General features: G+C 37.0%; 1 protein-coding gene across 2 annotated transcripts in view; it reads right to left on the reverse strand.

The window, feature by feature from the left end:
* LNPK (lunapark, ER junction formation factor) overlaps nt 1-20755 on the reverse strand; it is a 78959-nt gene that overhangs the window by 22529 nt on the left and 35675 nt on the right. For both annotated transcript variants that reach the window (XM_015110405.3, XM_015110408.3), the window contains exons 7-8: nt 19561-19644; nt 19427-19478 (exon numbers count right to left, since the gene is read on the reverse strand). In XM_015110405.3, the coding sequence (XP_014965891.2) occupies nt 19427-19478; nt 19561-19644 (136 nt within the window). The remainder of the gene's footprint in view (nt 1-19426; nt 19479-19560; nt 19645-20755) is intronic.

Below are 20755 nucleotides of genomic sequence, written 5' to 3' on the forward strand. Positions count from 1 at the left end.
GTTCTCAACATAAGATAAATGCTTGAGGTGATGGATATCTCAATTACCTTGATTTAATCATTATAAATTGTATGCAAGTATGTAACCCCAAAAATATGTACAATTATATATCAATTAAAAATGAAGCAAATAGAATCCAAATGATATATTTTTTAAACTACTATATTAAACAGAAGCTTAAATTAATGATAAAACAGCATAGCTGTGCAAAGCAAAGACTCTGGGATCAAATGGTAGTAATTTTAGCTCCACCCTGTTTATTAGATGTGTATGCCACCTTTTCCAAGTTGATGACATCACTCAGTGCAGCTTTCTCACAATGTGAATACTTACCTCTTACGGTTGTTGTAAAGATTAAATGAGAAAATCAAGACAAAGAACTCAGCCAAAGCACATGCGAAGTACTTAACGGGCAATAACTATTAGCAGAAATAGTGCACATCTAAAGGTTCCAACGATTATAATAAATCAAAAACTAAACAACCTAGAATTTCTAAGGCAATTATTTAAAATATACAGATACTAATTTACACATTAAATGTTTCTCTAAAGTTATCTGTGAAGTCGTTTAAATGTATAAATTCACAATTTATACATTTTATATTTTGCTACTTTCCATGCAAATTATGTAGAAAATTTCAGTTTGCTATTAAATAATATTGGGATGTTTTATAATCCTCATCCCTTAATTATCAGATTTTTTAAAACACTTTTTTTATGCTGCTAGAAGGTTGTCTTTGTTCTATTATCAAGCTGTAGTAGGAAGAACACCATACAATAATGAGGAGGCCTGGATTTTCATCTAGCTAATAGTACCAGTTCCTTTATTATTATTATTTCCATAGGTTATTGAGGAACAGGTGGTTATATGAGTAAGTTCTTTAGTGGTGATTTGTAAGATTTTGGTGCACCCATCACCCAAACAGTATACACTACACCCTACTTGTAGTCTTTTATTCCCATCCCCTTCCCGTTCTTTCCCCTGAGTCCCCAAAGTCCACTGTGTCATTCTTATGCCTTTGCACCCTCATAGCTTAGCTCTCACCTATGAGTGAGAACATACGATGTTTGGTTTTCCATTCCTGAGTTACTTCACTTAGAATAATAGTCTCCAAATCTCATCCAGGTCACTGCGAAAGCTGTTAATTCATTCCTTTTTATGGCTGAGTAGTATTCCATCATTCATTCATATATATATATGAATACAAAAATAAAATGTATATGAATACTATATATATATACACATAAATATATCACAGTTTCTTTACTCATTGGTTGACGGCATTTGGGTTGCTTCCACGTTTTTGTGATTGTAAATTGTGCTACTATAAACATGTGTGTGCAGTATCTTTTTCGTATAATGACTTGTTTTCCTCTGGGTAGAAACCCCGTAGTGGGATTGCTGGATCAAATGGTAGTTCTACTTTTATTTTTTAAGGAAATCTCCATACTGTTTTCCATAATGGTTGTACTAGTTTACATTCCCACCAGCAGTGTAAAAGTGTTCCCTGTTCACCACACCCACACCAACATCTACTATTTTTTTATTTTTTTTTATTATGGCCATTCTTGCAGGAGTGAGGTGGTATTGCATTTTGGTTTTGGATTTCCCTGATCATTAGTGACGTTGAGTATTTTTTCACGTTTGTTGGCCATTTGTATATTTTCTTTTGAGAACTGTCTATTCATGTTCTTAGCCCACTTTTTGACAGGATTGTTTGTTTTTTTCTGGCTCCTTACGTGAACTAAAACCCCACTATGTTACAAATTTCCTTAACATGAGAGTGTTGGCAAAACTATAAAGGCAATATTCATATTTTCCCTAGCAGTGGTCAAAGGCTTTCTGAAGTACTGTGTCCAGTTCTAAGACTCACAAGAGAAAATTTCAGAAACTGGATTTTAGTAATGGGGGTGAGGGAATCTTTAAGCCTATTCACATATGCAGATGTGGAAACAGACTTACGGTGAATTCTGCTTTTTATACTTGTGAAAAAATTATACTATAGTATAATTTTATACTATAGTACTATAGTTAGGGCACAGGGATATATTTTCAGGTAAATTTCTATTGTTTTCAGTTCAGTATTTTTTAATTTATTTGAATGTAATTCCTTTAAATAGTCAAAATAATAAAGACATCTCTTCCTTCTACTTCCAAATTTTTCTGAAGTCCATATTCATTATATCTTCTCTTCACATTCACTCATACTAAGCTGCTCCAAATTGTGTCTACTCTATTTCGCTACCAAAATTGTACTCTCAATAGGTCAATGTCTTTTTATTGCTAAAAAATGACTTTATAACCTCTTCCTTCCTATAGAGGCAAAGCTTTTTGAAAAACAAAACAAAAAAAATTCTTCTCTGCATTTCACTTCTTAACCCAACTCAATCTGGTTTTTCTGCTCCTTTTTAGCTACCACAGTATTACCCACCACTGAAAGTATCATTGCTTTGGTCACCAACAATGTTATAATACCACTACTAATGTTGCGTTATCATAGCTACTCTTTATCAAATCCCTATTTTCTGCTAGGAACCATACTAGGCACTATATACGAATTTACTAATTTCATCTACTATTTACATCAATCCTTTGGGGTAACTCCTATCCCCAGTTTTCAAAAGGAGAAACCAAAGTTCAGTGGCTAAGTAACTTGCTAAAATTCTCACAGTAAAATAAGAGATGGAGCCAGGATTCAAATTCTAGTTTTTATGACAAAAATGCCCATATTCTCTGTGTTATGCAACCTGTCAAATTCAAAGGCCTCATTTCAGTCTTCTGCTTACTACCAGTCTAGCTCTACTTTTGACTCTGATCACTCATTCTTTTTCCTGGGCTCCTTTTTCTTCATCTACCCTTAAATGTCAATGTTCCCTGTAGTTCTGCCTTGGGTGCTCTTACTCTATTTTCTCTCTCTGGGCAATTTCACTCAATCTCATATTTCCAGTAATAATCACCTATGCTTCCCAATTATTTCTAATCTGTATATCCATAACCTTAACCTTTCTCCTTAGCTCCATATGAAATAATCAACTACCTATGAACCTCAGCATCTTGCTATAACTCCCATTCAACAGATCCATAAGTAAATTTATTATCTTCTACAGAAACCAGTATTCCAATTATGTTCTTTATCTGGCATAACATACTAACATCTAAACAGTTGTCCAAACCAAAAACCTAGGTCACATCTTGATTCTTCCTCCCACCCCCAAACCCCGCCCCACTTTCCAAATCTAATTGCCTGTATCAATCTACTCCTGAATTATCTCTTAAATCTCTTCTTTTTCCTCAACACTATTGCTATAACCTTATCTAGTACAGGCCTTTATCTTGTAACTATATTAGATGATATTCCTAATTGATCTCTATGGCTCAGTCATATTCTCTCCAATCCAACCTCCATGTTACCAAAACAAAAAGTATTCTTTGTAAAATGCTAACTTGATGTAAAATTTAAAGCCTCCATTTACTTTACATGTTGTGTATAAGATAAAGTCCTGAACTCCAGAACTATACTACATAATGATGCAGACAAAGCCCTTCATAATTTGATCTCACCTTCATATGAATCCTACCTTCCTTTTTCAGGGATATGGCAATATTTGTAGTGCCTCAAGGTGCCAAGTTGTTTCTCTCTTCCAGTCCTTGCACATGGAGTAAATCCTTTACCTGAAGAGTATGTTTTCAATTCCATTCTCATAGCAAATTATTATTAAAAGTTATAATGCATTCTAATTCGTGCCTACCTTCATTTTGGTCCTTAGCATACTGTTTATTTACATGTGTATACCCCTTTTAATCAAAAGCTAATAAGCAGAAACTGCATCTCTGCAGACACATAATGTGGGAAAGGTAACTGGTACAGAGTATGAGCTTAATAAACACCTATGAAATGAATCTACTTTCCTCTTGCATTTCAATGCTAAATTTCCAACTGCCTATTACCCAACTTATTTGCTGTGAAAAACAGGAAAATGGCCTCTCAAAAATGTCCCCATCTTCATGTCCATTCTGTAAATATGTTACATGGAGGCAGATAAAGATTGCAGATAGAATTAAGATTGCTAGTCAGCCTGCTGCATTTAGAATCTCAGCTTAACTTCAAGAGTCCACACAAAAGAGCTATCTTTAAGCAGAAAGCTTGCTATCAATAATAATACATAACACTTGCCAGCCTTTAGATGACTTTATTCTTTTGTTCTACTTTTCAAATTAAAAATACATTTTGCTTTACAGTTGTCTTAACATTTACTTTCTTTTATCACCTTAATGATTTATTTTTGATCTGGTCTAACTTCTGGCAATCTGAACATTAAACCACATGAAACTTGCAGTTCACCAATGTCCTATTTGGTAAATTACTATTTTATAATATTTAAACAAAATACAGGAATGCCGCCGGGCGCGGTGGCTCACGTCTGTAATCCCAGTACTTTGGGAGGCCAGGGCAGGTGGATCATGAGATCAGGAGATCAAGACCATCCTGGCTAACACAGTGAAACCCCATCTCTAGTAAAAACACAAAAAATTAGCTGGGCATGGTGGCAGGTGCCTGTAGTCCCAGCTACTTGGGAGGCTGAGGCAGGAGAACAGGAGAATGGCGTGAACCCGGGAGGCGGAGCTTGCAGTGAGCCGAGGTCGCACCATTGCACTCCAGCCTGGGTGACAGAGCGAGACTCCATCTCAAAAAAAAAAAAAAAAAATACAGGAATGCCAAAATAAATGTTTACTTTTATTTTCTTCAACTCATTTATTAAGCAACCACTAAGCACAATGAAGCACATTGAAGGGGATGCAGAGTTGCATATAGAGGTAGCAAGCTATCTTTAAGACAAGAAAAACAAACTCACTAAATATTCTAATACAAGCTAAATGCCATATAATGGGAGCCAACAAAGTACTATAGAGTGAAGTGAGGACTTCACAAGAAGTGAGGACTGACAAATTAGTCATCTAGATGGGATGAAGAAAGGGTTTACAGTGATGGTGGCATTTGAGATAAACAATGAAAACTGGATTGGGATAGATATGCCTTTGTTATCCATATTAAAGTACATGTGGCAGTTTTAAAATAAGACTCCAAAATCCTCTGATTCTCCTTTCAACAAACGGGAGCGGAGGGTGTCTGTGTACCCTCTCCTTGAAACCGTACTCTGATTTTGATAAAGAGAACAAAGTTGTGCCGGAATCCAGGACTTTCTGTCTCCTGTGCTCCTTGGTCTTGGAACCTGCCACCAGGGAAGAGTAAGCTCAAGTGACCCCAGAGAGAAGTCCATCTGAAGAGGAACCAACAGCCAGCACCAACTTCCAGCTGCATAAACCACCTTGATAGTAGATCCTCTAGCTCAGTAAAGTACCTCTAACTAATGTGAGACACAGATAAGCTGTCTCCACCAAACCCTAGCCAAATTGCAAATTTCATGAGCGAAAAAAGAATGCTATTTTAAGTCACTAAATTTTAGGATGGTTTGTTATATACTAAATAATTGTAACAGTATAAATTTGATACTTACGTAAAGAACACTCAAATTTCTTATAAGGCAAATTTATTCAGGTGAATTTATTATTTTATAAGGCATTTTCAGATTCTCTTAATCAAACACATCCCCAAAAAACAGCAAAATATAAAGTATTGCTCCATTTGGTATAAAGATTAAAAAAATCTATAATTTCTACTTTAATTTTCAATACATGCTATGGAACACAAGTGAGTAAACTCTAAAACCTACTGAAATAAGAAGTTGTAGTCTATTTCCAAAAACCATTAAATGTCTCTGCAAAAATAATTGATTCTGAATCTAGCTGTGGCAACATACAATTGACTTTTCTTTTGTTACATTTCATTAGTAAAGGTGCAGGGTTGAGGACAAAAGGCAAAAGAAAATGTGTAGGTGGTTTCCCCCTAGAAAACAATAGGAGGGTCAGTTAAGGATTTGTTTTTAGGCTGGGTGTGGTGATTGAGGCCTGTAATCCTAGCACTTTGGGAGGCCGGGGCTGGCGGATCGCTTAAGCCCAGGAGTTCGAGACCAGCCTGGGCAACACAGTGAAACCCCATCTCTACAAAAAGTTAAAAAATTAGCTGGATACAGTGGTACATACTTGTAGTCCCAGCTACTTAGGAGGCTGAGGTGGGAGGAAGGCTGGAGCCCAGGATGAGGTCACAGTAAGCCATGAAGACACCCCTGCACTCCAGCCTGGGTGATAGAGTGAGACCATGTCTTCAAAACAAAAAGACTCATTTTTTAGGGTATACTCCAAAAATGTGATCATTCTCCCTATTTCAATCATTCACTCCTATGATGATACCTATTCCTGTAACTTTGCAACCAGAAATAACTGATCCCCTCTCAGGTTTAAGCATCCTGTTCTCCAACCACACTAACCTCTCAGTTTACCTCTTCCAACTCCGAGATCTATAACCCATTAATTATTAATTATTAATTATTAACAGGTCAGTGAACATTTTTGGAAAGAGCCACCTAGTAAACATTTTAGGCTTTGCAGAGCACACAAGGTCCTGTTACATATTCTTATTCTCTATTTTTTAGAATGCTTTGAAAATGTGAAAACATTCTACGCCAAAGAGCCATAAAACACAGGTCTTGGCCCACATTTGCAGGCTGCAGTTTGTGGATTCCTATATTAATACTATCAACACCTTTTGACTGTCCAACACTACCACTCATGCCTTTATTTCCCTTACAATCATCTTAAATTCCATAATCCATTGTTATAATGACTCACCTACAAACAACTTCAGCTCCTGGCCCCCTTATCAAATTATCTAACACATTAGGCAAAACCCCAACCCTGGTTAAAACCAACCATTTGCCTACTCCATGCTGGCACCGACACAGGTGACCGTAACTGGAAAAGCATACAGAATCCTCCATTAAATGTATGACTACTCATTTTAAGTAGCCTTTAGAGTCCCCTGGCATTATTCCATACCTTTTCTTCAAGCCTCCAACATTATCTCCCCCAACCTCATCCTCACTAAGAAAATAGAGATACAATCAGAAAATTGGCTGGGCACAGTAGCTCACACCTGTAATCCCAGAACTTTGGGAGGCTGAGGTGGGCAGATTACTTGAGGTCAAGAGTTTGAGACCAGCCTGGCTGACATGGTGAAATCCCATATCTACTAAAAATACAAAAATTAGCTGAGTGGCATGGCAGGCACCTATAATCCCAGCTACTCAGGAAGCTGAGGCAGGAGAATCACTAGAACCTAGGAGGTGGAGGTTGCAGTGAGCTGAGATCACGCCACTGCACTCCAGCCTGGGTGACACAGTGAGACTTCATCTCAGAAAAAGAAAACAGATAGAACCTGACCACCCACCTATATCTGCCCATGTTCTCAGACTTTCCTCATTGCTAAAGATGAGTTATTACACACTTGTCAAAAGCCAACTTCTCCACTTGTATACTAGATCACATCCCCTCTTGCCTACTCATGGACAGTTCCAAATCAATTCTCCCTACTCTCTCCTCCATCATTAATTATTCCACATCCATACTACTGCAAATCATTCCAAGATGGTCAAATAGGAACAGCTCCAGTCTGCAGCTCCCAGCATGATCAACACAGAGGATGGGTGATTTCTGGATTTCCAACTGAGGTACCTGGTTCATCTGACTGGGACTGGTTGGAAAGTGGGTGCAGCCCACAGAGGATGAGCCGAAGCAGGGTGGGGCATCGCCTCACCTGGGAAGCGCAAGGGGTCGGGAGATTTCCCTTTCCAAGCCAAGGGAAGCCATCACAGACACTACCTGGAAAATCGGTACACTCTCACCCTAATACTGCGCTTTTCCAACTGTCTTAGCAAACCACACACCAGGAGATTATATCCCGCACCTGGTTCGGCGGGTTCTAAGCCCACAGACCCTTGCTCACAGCTAGCACAGCAGTCCAAGATCGAACTGCGAGGCAGCAGCCTGGAGTGGGGGAGGGGCGTCCACCATTGCTGAAGCTTGAGTAGGAAAACAAAGCTGCCAGGAAGCTCCAACTGGGAGGAGCCCACTCCAGCTCAAGGAGGCCTGCCTGCCTCTGTAGACTCCACCTCTGGGGGCGGGGCATAGCTGAACAAAAGGCAACAGAAGCTTCTGCAGACTTAGACATCCCTGTCTGACAACTCTGAAGAGAGCAGTGGTTCTCCCAGCATGGAGTTTGAGCTCTGAGAACAGACAGACTGCCTCCTCAAGTGGGTACCTGACCACCGTGTAGCCTAACTGGGAGACACCTGCCAGTAGGGGCCGACTGACACCTCATACAGCCGGGTGCCCCTCTGAGACGAAGCATCCAGAGAAAGGATCAGGCAGCAATATTTGCTGTTCTGCAGCCTCCACTGGTGGTACCCAGGCAAACAGGGTCTGGAGTGGACCTCCAACAAACTGCAGCAGACCTGCAGCTGAAGGTCCTGACCGTTAGAAGGAAAACTAACAAACAGAAAGGAATAGCTTCAATATCAACAAAAAGGAAATCCACACCAAAACCCCATTTGTAGGTCACCATCATCAAAGACCAAAGGTAGATAAAACCACAAAGATGGGAAGAAACCAGAGCAGAAAAGCTGAAAATTCTAAAAAGCAGAGCACCTCTTCTCCTCCAAAGGATTGCAGCTCCTCGTCAGCAATGGAACAAAGCTGGATGGAGAATGACTTTGATGAGTTGACAGAAGTAGACTTCAGAAGGTCGGTAATAACAAACTTCTCCAAGCTAAAGGAGGATGTTCGAATCCATTGCAAGGAAGCTGAAAACCTTGAAAAAAGATTAGACAAATGGCTAACTAGAATAAACAGCATAGAGAAGACCTTAAATGACGTGATGGAGCTGAAAACCATGGCACGAGAACTACGTGACGCACGCACAAGCTTCAGTAGCTGATTTGATCAAGTAGAAGAAAGGGTATCATTGAAGATCAAATGAATGAAATGAAGCAAGAAGAGAAGTTTAGAGAAAAAAGAGCAAAAAGAAATGAACAAAGCCTCCAAGAAATATGGGACTATGTGAAAAGACCAAATCTACATTTGATTGGTGTACCTGAAAGTGACGGGGAGAATGGAACCAAGTTGGAAAACACTCTTCCGTATATTATCCAGCAGAACTTCCCCAACCTAGCAAGCAGGCCAACATTCAAATTCAGGAAATACAGAGAACATCACAAAGATACTCCTCGACAAGAGGAACCCCAAGACACATAATTGTCAGATTCACCAAGGTTGAAATGAAGGAAAAAATGTTAAGGGCAGCCAGAGAGAAAGGTCGGGTTACCCACAAAGGGAAGCCCATCAGACTAACAGCAGATCTCTCAGCAGAAACTCTGCAAGCCAGAAGAGAGTGGGGGCCAATATTCAACATTCTTAAAGAAAAGAATTTTCAACCCAGAATTTCATATCCAGCGAAACTAAGCTTCATAAGTGAAGGAGAAATAAAATCCTTTATGGACAAGCAAATGCTGAGAGACTTTGTCACCACCAGGCCTGCCTTACAAGAGCTCCTGAAGGAAGCACTAAACATGGAAAGGAACAAACAGTACCAGTCACTGCAAAAACATGCCAAATCGTAAAGACCATTGATGCTAGGAAGAAACTGCATCAACTAACGAGCAAAATAACCAACTAACATCATAATGACAGGATCAAATTCACACATAAGAATATTAACCTTAAGTGTAAATGGGTTAAATGTGCCAATTAAAAGATACAGACAGGCAAATTGGATAGAGTCAACACCCATCAGTGTGCTGTATTCAGGAGACCCATCTCACGTGCAGAGGCACATAGAGGCTCAAAATAAAAGAATGGAGGAAGATCTACCAAGCAAATGAAAAATAAAACAAAACAAAAAAACACCAGGGGTTGCAATTCTAGTCTCTGATAAAACAGACTTTAAACCAACAAAGATCAAAAGAGACAAAGAAGGCCATTACCTAATGGTAAAGGGGTCAATTCAACAAGAAGAGCTAACTATCCTACATACACATGCACACAATACAGGAGCACCCAGACTCATAAGGCAAGTACTTGGCGACCTACAAAGAGACTTAGACTCCCATACAATAATGGGAGGCTTTAACACCCCACTGTCAATATTAGATCAACGAGACAGAAGGTTAACAAGGATATCCAGGACTTGAACTCAGCTCTGCACCAAGAGGCCCTAACAGACATCTACAGAACTCTCCACCACAAATCAACAGAATGTACATTCTACTCAGCACCACATTGCACTTATTCCAAAATGGACCATATAGTTGAAAGTAAAGCACTCCTCATCAAATGTAAAAGAACAAAAATCACAATAAACTGTTTTTCAGACCACAGTGCAATCAAATTAGAACTCAGGATTAAGAAACTCACTCAAAACCACACAACTACATGGAAACTGAACAACCTGCTCCTGAATGACTACTAGGTAAATAACAAAATGAAGGCAGAAATGAAGATGTTCTTTGCAACCACTGAGAACAAAGACACAACATATCAGAATCTCTGGGACACATTTAAAGCAGTGTGTAGAGGAAATTTATAGCATTAAATGCCCACAAGAGACAGCAGGAAAGATCTAAAATCGACACCCTAACATCACAATTAAAAGAACTAGAGAAGCAAGAGCAAACACATTCAAAAGCTAGCAGAAGGCAAGAAATAACTAAGATCAGAGCAGAACTGAAAGAGATAGAGACACAAAAAAACCCTTCAAAAATTGATGAATCCAGGAACTAGTTTTTGAAAAGACCAACAAAATAGACAGACCACTACCAAGACTAATAAAGAAGAAGAGAGAGAAGAATCAAATAAACACGATAAAAAATGATGAAGGGGGTATCACCACCGATCCCATAGAAATACAAACCACCATCAGAGAATACTATAAACACCTGTATGCAAATAAACTAGAAAATCTAAAAAAAATGGATAAATTCCTGGACACATACACCCTCCCAGGACTAAACCAGGAAGAAGCTGAATCCCTAAATAGACCAATAACAGGCTCTGAAATTGAGGCAATAATAGCCTACCAACCAAAAAAAGCCCAGGACTAGACGAATTCACAGCTGAATTCTACCAGAGGTACAAAGAGGAGCTGGTACTATTCCTTCTGAAACTATTCCAATCAACAGAAAAAGAGGGAATCCTCCCTAACTCATTTTATGAGGCCAACATCATCCTGATACCAAAGCCTGACAGAGACACAACAAAAAAAGAGAATTTTAGACCAATATCCCTGATGAACATTGATGCGAAAATCCTCAATAAAATACTGGCAAACCGGATTCAGCAGCACATCAAAAAGCTTATCCACCATGATCAGGTTGGCTTCACCCCTGGGATGCAAGGCTCGTTCAACATACGCAAATCAATAAATGTAATCCATCACATAAGCAGAACCAAAGACAAAAACCACATGATTGTCTCAATAGATGCACAAAAGGCCTTCGACAAAATTCAACAGCCCTTCATGCTAAAAACTCTCAATAAACTAGGTATTGATGGGACATGTCTCAAAATAATAAGAGCTATTTATGACAAACCCACAGCCAATATCATACTGAATGGGCAAAAACTGGAAAAATTCCCTTTGAAAACTGGCACAAGACAGGGATGTCCTCTCTCACCACTCCTATTCGACATAGTGTTGGAAGTTCTGGCCAGGGCAATCAGGCAGGAGAAAGAAATAAAGGGTATTCAATTAGGAAAAGAGGAAGTCAAATTGTCCGTTTGCAGATGACATGATTGTGTATTTCAAAAACCCCATCGTCTCAGCCCAAAATCTCCTTAAACTGATAAGCAACTTCAGCAAAGTCTCAGGATACAAAATCAATGTGCAAAAATCACAAGCATTCCTATACAGCATTAACAGACAGAGAGCCAAGTCATGAGTGAACTCCCATTACAATTGCTTCAAAGTGAATAAAATAGGAATCTAACTTACAAGGGATGTAAAGGACCTCTTCAAGGAGAACTACAAACCACTACTCAACGAAATAAAAGAGGACACAAACAAATAGAACATTCCATGCTCATGAATAGGAAGAATCAATATCGTGAAAATGGCCATACTGCCCAAGGTAATTTATAGATTCAATGCCATCCCCATCAAGCAACCAATGACTTTCTTCACAGAATTGGAAAAAACTATTTTAAAGTTTATATGGAACCAAAAAAGAGCCCGCATTGCCAAGACAATCCTAAGCAAAAAGAACAAAGCTGGAGGCATCATGCTTCCTGACTTCAAACTATACTACAAGGCTACAGTAACCAAAACAGCATGGTACTGGTACCATAACAGATATATAGACCAATGGAACAGAACACAGGCCTCAGAAATAACACCACACATCTACAACCATCTGATCTTTGACAAACCTGACAAGAACAAGAAATGGGGAAAAGATTCCCTATTTAATAAATGGTGCTGGGAAAACTGGCTAGCCATACAAAGGAAGCTGAAACTGCATCCCTTCCTTACACCTTATACAAAAATTAAATCAAGATGGATTAAAGATTTAAATGTTAGACCTAAAACCATAAAAACCCTAGAAGAAAACCTAGGCAATACCATTCAGGACATAGGCATGGGCAAGGACTTCATGACTAAAACACCAAAAGCAATGGCAACAAAAGCCACAATAGACAAATGGGATCTAATTAAACTAAAGAGCTGCTGCACAGCAAAAGAAACTACCATCAGAGTGAATAGGCAACCTACAGAATGGGAGAAAATTTTTGCAATCTACCCATCTGACATAGGGCTAATATCCAGAACCTACAAAGAACTTAAACAAATTTACAAGAAAAAACCAAACAACCCCATCAAAAAGTGGGCAAAGGATATAAACAGATACTTCTCAAAAGAAGACATTTATGCAGCCAACAGACACATGAAAAAATGCTCATCATCACTGGCCATCAGAGAAATGCAAATCAAAATCACAATGAGATATCATCTCACACCAGTTAGAATGGTAATCATTAAAACGTCAGGAAACAACAGGTGCTGGAGAGGATGTGGAGAAATAGGAACACTTTTACACTGTTGGTGGGACTGTAAAATAGTTCAACCATTGTGGAAGACAGTGTGGCAATTCCTCAAGGATCTAGAACTAGAAATACCATTTGACCCAGCCATCCCATTACTGGGTATATACCCAAAGGACTATAAATCATGCTACTATAAAGACACATGCACATGTATGTTTATTGCGGCACTATTCACAATAGCCAACCCAAATGTCCATCAATGACAGACTGGATTAAGAAAATGTGGCACACATACACCATGGAATACTATGCAGCCGTAAAAAAGGATGAGTTCATGTCCTTTGTAGGAACATGAATAAAGCTAGAAACCATCATTCAGAGCAAACTATCACAAGGACAGAAAACCAAACATTGCATGTTCTCACTCATAGGTGGGAATTGAACAATGAGAACACTTGGACACAGGGTGGGGAACATCACACACTGGGGCCTATTGTGGGGTCTGGGGAGAGGGGAGGGATGGCATTAAAGAGAAATACCCAATGTAAATGATGAGTTAATGGGTGCAGCACACCAACACAGTACATGTATACATATGCAACAAACCTGCAGGTTGTGCACATGTACCCTAGAACTTAAAGTATAATAAAATAAATAAAAAAAAATTGAATTATAGCAAAAAAAAAATACTATTGCAGACTAAAGTGATGCATGATGTCTTCTATTTAATAACTTTACTAAAATCCCAAGAATATAGAAATTACTTACGCCTGCCTGATGCATTTTCCAATATACATACCATCCCTGCTACAATGGTCAATCAAGCCAGATAGACAAAATGAAACATAAACCCTGATATGGCTTGGCTCTGTGTCCCCACCCAAATCTCAAGTCGAATTGTAATTCCCAGTGTTTGGGGAGGGACCTGGTGGGAGGTGACTGGATCATGGGGATGGATTTCCTCCTTGCTGTTCTCATGATGGTGAGTGAGTTCTCATGAGAACTGTTGGTTTAGAAGTGTGTAGCACTTCCCCTTTCGTGCTGTCTCTCCTACTCCTCCATGTAGGACATACTTGCTTCCCCTTCACCCTTCCACCATGATTGTAGGTTTCCTGAGGCTTCCCAGCCATGCTCCCTGTACAGCCTGCAGAACTGTGAGTCAATTAAACCTCTTTTCTTCATTAATAAAAAAAAAAAAATTATTTCACGTCTTCCAAAAAGTGTTTCTCTTGCAGTTTCCACCATTTCAGTAAATGGCAACTCCATCTTTCCAGTTACTCAGGCCAAAATCTTTAAGGTCATCCTTGACTACTCCTTCTTTGACTCCATATCCAATGCATCAATAAATCTTTTGGATTCTGTTTTAAAAATATATACAGAATCTGACTATTTCATAAATCACCTTAACCTGGGGTGAAGAGAAAGAGGAAATTAAGTTTTAAAAAATATAAACAAATCATTTGTTTTTGAGACAGAGTTTTGCTCTGTTGCCCAGGATGGAGTGCAGTGGCACAATCTCGGTTCACTACAAACTCCACTTCCCGGGTTGGAGCGATTCTCCTGCCTCAGCCTCCCGAGTAGCTGGGATTACAGGTAGCCACCACCAGGCTTGGCTAATTTTTATATTTTTAGTAGAGACGGGGTTTCACCATGTTGGCCAGGCTGGTCTTGAACTCCTGACCTCAAGTCATACACCCACCTTGGCCTCCCAAAGTGCTGGGATTACAGGCGTGAGCCACCATGCCTGGCCTAGTTAATTATTTTTAAAAACCACTTCCAATATTACTATCCAAGGTCTAAACCAAGTTTGTCCAACCCATGGCCCACAGGCTGCTTGTGGCCCAGGATGGCTTTGAATGTAACCAAACACAAATTTGCAAATTTTCTGAAAACACCATGAGATTTATTTTTTTTTTAGCATCAGCTATCATTAGTGTTAGTGTATTTTATATGTAGCCCAAGACAATTCTTCCAGTGTAGCCTAGGGATTGGATATCCCTGGTCTAAGCCATCATCAAATGCTTTCCTACATTACTGCAGTAGCTTCCTAATTAATCTTCCTGCTTTCACTTTTGCTCCCTCTGTAGCCTCTTCTCAATACAGTACACTTCCTTCTAAGACATAATTAAGACCATGTCAATATTCTGCTCAAAACAAAACAAAATTTCTTAGAAAAAAAAAAAAAACCTAACTGAGAACTGAAGTTTTTGCAATGGTCCACATTCTACAAGGCCCTACATGAGATGTTACTTTTACTTGTTACTTTTCTCACTGCCACTCTTCCTAATCTCCCCCTTGCTCAGTCTAGTCCAGTCATGCAGGCCTCCCTGCTATTCTACAGTACTCCAGACATGCTCTTCACTCAGGGTCTTTGCACTTACTGATTCCTCTATCTGGAATGTGCTTCCCTCAGATATCTAAAAGGTTCATACTCTCATTTCTTTCATCAAATGTCACCTTATCAATGAGGTGTTCCCTGACAATCCTATTTTAAATTTCAACCTGCCCTCACTCAAGGTACTCCCTATTCACCATCCTTTATTTTCTCCTAACAGTAATTTACTGGCTATCTCCTCACTCCCAACAAAGGGAGAGAAATGTTTTTATCTGTTTTGTTCACTACTGTATCACCAGGGCCTAAAATGTACCTGGCAGATAGCAGACACTCAGTAAACATGCATTGAAGAAAAAAAAAAAAAAGAATAAATCAGACACTAGTGCATAAAAATGAAATTTAGTTCTGTATACCAATCAAAATCTTAAAGACAAGTTTAATTTTCACCAGCTCCAAATATCTAGATTTCTTTAGAAATCTATAGAAACTATTCAGGAATTCATACTGTGGCAAATTCTATTTTTCATTTACATCCAAACTATTACATTTTAATCTACTAAAGACATTAAGTCTTCCCATCTCCCAGTCTATAATTTCTACAGAACTAAAATACTAAGCATCTAAGCAGAAAATAATGCCATTTAATGCGAATATATACATATATTTACTTTTATGTTTGGTTATTCCTTCATATCAAGTGATGGCCCTGATTTTCTAAGATTAAGCACCCATAGATAAAAATTCCTTATAGAAAAGAGTTGGGGCAAAACTGTCAAAGTCATTAAAAACAAGGAAAGTCTGAGAAATGTCAGAGCCAAAAGAAGCCTAAGAAGACAAGACAACAGAAGGCAATGCTGTATCTGGATGGGATCCTAGAACTAAAAAGATATCAGATAAAAACTAAGGAAATATGAATAAACTATGGACTTTAGTTAACAATAAAGCATCAAACAGTAACAAATGTACCACATGTTAATATAAGAGAAACTCAGCACAAGAGTATGTGGGAGTATTTATATTATCTTTGCTATTTTTGTATACATCTAAAATTATTCTAAAAAATAAAGTCTATTAAGGGGTGAGAGTGGAGGGACTAGGTTAGTTTAGAGCAATTGGTAAACATGATACTACTTTTAGTGTTAAACCTTAGCAAATCAAAGAATACTATCCTCAAAATTTATAATCAATAATATCCATCATGAACAACTTAATAACAAAAAATAAAAAGAAAGATGCCTAGTACACATGACTCAAAGTTCTGGTTCAGTAATCATGCAGGAGAGTTACTAAGATAAGAATATCACAATCAGATTCATTTTGGAAAGATCTTTTCAAGGGCACATAGGTACATACATGTATCTTTTAGTATTTGTTTTCCACTTTCTATTGTTTAAGTTTAGAAACACGCTAAATTCTAAAAACAATAAGAAAAAGAGAGAACAGTGGTTTGGCAAAAAAATAAAGACCTGACTTCAAACTCACAGAAATACAGAAATTAAACAAAATTAATGACTAAGTCACCTATAGAAATGATAGGAACTAAGAGATATTCAAAACAAGTAAATTAAACACAAAACTAAAGTATAATTTTCAAAAAGTAGAATAAATCTGGGATATAATTTAGAATTTTTTTTAAGAAAAAATTCCAAACAGCAATTAATTACTACATACTTGGAAGAACAATGAACACTACAACAGTGTACACCAGAAGAAGTATTTTTTAAAATAAAATAATTAGGCCATAAGCTTAAGGTCAAAAACCATGTTATTTATTTCTTTATTCCCATATTGTCTGCACATAACAATTATTCAATATTATACCTAAATGTTAATTCTTCCTAAAAGAATATCGAAAAGCAAAGTCACAGGAATCCAAAGCATGGATTATAGAAAAATGATTGCTAGAGATCAGCAATCATTTTTCTATAATTTCAATATGACATCAGAAGGAAAAAAATTATTTGGGTTTCAAACTTTACTAAGAAAATATAAATTCAGATTTTTAAAATAATTATGTTGCCTAAATATAATAAATACTGAAGAATGTTAGTAAAGGGTATCATAATTTTGTTCTTTAATAAGACAGAACATATATTAGTAAAAAGTAATAACAACAGCTTTCTACAAAATATCACATTTTAAAAATACATTCACTAAGGTCATTTTTAAAGTATTTTATACATTGGGAAAAGATTACTATAGTCAAGCTAACTAACAAATCCAAAAACTCAGTTACCTTTATGTGTGTGTGTGTGTGTGTGTGTGTGTGTGTGTGTGTGTGTGTGTGTGTATGTGTGCTGAGAACACAAGATCTACTTTCTTAGCAAATTTCAAGTATACAACACAGTATTAGTATTCTCACCATGCTGTACTTAAATCTCCTGAAGTTATTCACCTAAATAACTGAAATTTTATATCCTTTGACTAACATTTCCCCCATTTCTCCCATCCCTGCTCTCCACCCCTAGAAATAATATTTCTACTCTCTGCTTCTACGAGTTTAACTAAAAAATATTCTTGACTGGACATGGTGGCTCATGCCTGTAATCCCAACACTTTGGGAGGCCAAGGTGGGCAGATCACTTGAAGTCAGGAGTTCAAGACCAGCTGAGCCAACGTGGTGAAACCCCATCTCTACTAAAAATACAAACATTAACTAGGCGTGGTGACGCATGCTTGTAATCCCAGCTACTCGGGAGGCTGAGGTGGAAGGACCGCTTAAACCAGGGAAGCCAAGGTTGCAGTGAACTGACATTGTGCCACTGCACTCCAGCCTAGGGGGCAGAGCGAGACTTTGTAGATAGACAGACAGACAGACAGATAGATAGATAGATAGATAGATAGATAGATAGATAGATAGATAGATAGATAGGTAAGTAGGTAGATAGATAGATAGATAGATAGATAGATAGATAGATAGATAGATATAGATAGATATAGATATTCTTGAAAAATTAGTTCCAGTTATACAAAATGCTTTAGAAATTATAGAAATCTGCCTTATAGGCCAAAAAATGTTTTTGTATTTACTAGAAAGTACATACATTGTAGAAAACTTTAAACTGGTTATGAAAGTAGGAGTTTCATTGCAAGTATATATGCCTAATTCATTTTAATCATATGTGAACTTCTACTTTTTGCAAAAGTGAAGGCTTCAAAACAAAAAAAAATGTTAATATTTCTATGAACCAAAATCCTACTTATGGAAAACGTGGAGGTGGAGGGAATTCTTCCCATATAGCCCTGCCAACTGGAAAACCTAAAATTATTATGACTTATTTAATATCCATGATATTTGTGAATACTTATAAAAAGATTTCCATTCAAAGGTCTAAATGTCATCCTACCTTTACAAAGTAGGTTATAATTCTGGGGGGCTGCAAAAATTGAAGTTAAATTTTTAAAAGTAACATTCTATATTGCAACAAAACCCTTACAAACTATATTATTAAAGAAAAGAACAAAGACAAAAGTCATTGCAAACTCAGAATAGCTTTTCCCATGCCAGTCTTGGGAATATTTTATGTAACCACTTAATGGAATGACTGTTAAAATTTTATATAACATTTAATGATGTAATAGCAATGACTTCATTAATAATATGGTAATACAACCTCAAAAATAAAGAGTTAACATAATATAGCGATAATTCAATTTTCATTTTTCTTATTTCTAAATTATTTTATTCTATTCTTAAGTGTTATTTTAGAAGAAACTTAAAATTTCATAGAAATCGTAACATTTTTCAAAAATAAAACATAAAATGTAAGGATTTTCATAACAGATATTCCAAGAGATTATTATTTGAAAGTGGGAAATATTTACAAAATATTGATGAAATTACTTAAATTTTAAAAGATTAAAACCAATCATATATTTAATCTCAACACATATTTGATATCCTAACAACATATTCCCATAAAATCAAAATGAAATAAAATCATTGCTATCCACCCTAAGTCATATCCCAAATTACCAAATATAAATCTACATAGAAGCATTCTACATAAGTTTTTGCACACCTCCAACACACTTTTGAACTCACTTGGGTAAATATGGATCTTTCCAACAGCAGCAGCAGTTTCTACAAAGCTATTTACCTTGTCCAGGTCTTGCAGTTACAGCTGCTCCAGCAGATGGCGGCTCACACTCCTGTCAATTATAATAATGTTATTACAGTGACCTATTACAATGTGTAATTTATAATAAAATAGTAGTTATATCACAGTCTTACCTTTGCTTTCTTTGAGTCTGGATCAAACCTTTCAAGTATTAATTTAGCCGTCTTGTAAGTTTCTTTTTCCATGACTTCTTCAAGCTACGAACAAAAATTTCCATAAATTGTCACATTTCAAAACACACACTACTTATTTTTATAAGTCCTATTCAAAAAGGTTTAAATATCCTTAACATATCCAAATAGAATGAAAGACTTCCTACATTCGAATAATTAAAATCCAGATTTTAAAATGGTTTCTAACCTCTAATATGTTACTTGTACTTAACAGCTTTACTGTGAGGAAATACCAAATATTCCTAATTGTTTACATATAATGAGGAGAATAATTACATGCACCAACTTCAATAATGGAATGTGCAAAAATCTATCAGCCATCATTATTGGAAGTTATTAGACATGACAAGCAAATGACAGGCAATTCCTTAGATTTATTTCCTCATAGCACTTAATGCTATTAATTTAAAGAAGGTCGTTAGCCAAGAGCTTTACAAAATAAAATCTCTGTGCCAATTAACTGCTGTCAGCATCGATTTTAGATTATTTATTAGCAGAAGCAATTAGCTTCCTGCAAATGCAGTGAAAACTCACTAACTGGGAGAACAGCCATGGAATTTGTTCAAATGACTTTAAAAGATAACCCTCACCTCTTTTTTACTTAGACTCAAACAACTTTAGAGAAAAAACTGAGCACAGAATTTAAGTAAAAATTTTACTGAGTTCTATGTTCACACTAGGGACTATAATTAAATCACTTCATTATTGTAGCATTTTATTTACCATGCACTCAAGTCACTTTATAACTTAATACACGGGTTTAACTTAAAATATAATCGCTAGTAAAGTATCACGAGCAGTTACGGCTAGTTCAACATCAGAAAAAGGTTGAACTTTAGTACAAGACAGTCATAGTTATGACAAATTATCTAATGTGTAGGATAAAATGCTTTTGCAAAAATTGGAAAAGAACCTTTTCTTTCTCAGTGACCACTGATAACCACTTAGATTAAATGTCATATTCATTCCAAAGGACATTTATTTTAAAATGCAACCCAAAGCACATTTACTGAGTTAAAAATATGCTGCCACAATAGCAGTTAACAGATTCCTCATTAAACACTCAATTCAACATTTAAGAAGTAGGTACTTAGATGAATGATTTATTAGCCTTACCTTGGTTTAATGAAACTAA

The sequence above is a fragment of the Macaca mulatta genome, chromosome 12 (assembly GCF_049350105.2).
Source record: "Macaca mulatta isolate MMU2019108-1 chromosome 12, T2T-MMU8v2.0, whole genome shotgun sequence".
Lineage (NCBI taxonomy): Eukaryota > Metazoa > Chordata > Mammalia > Primates > Cercopithecidae > Macaca > Macaca mulatta.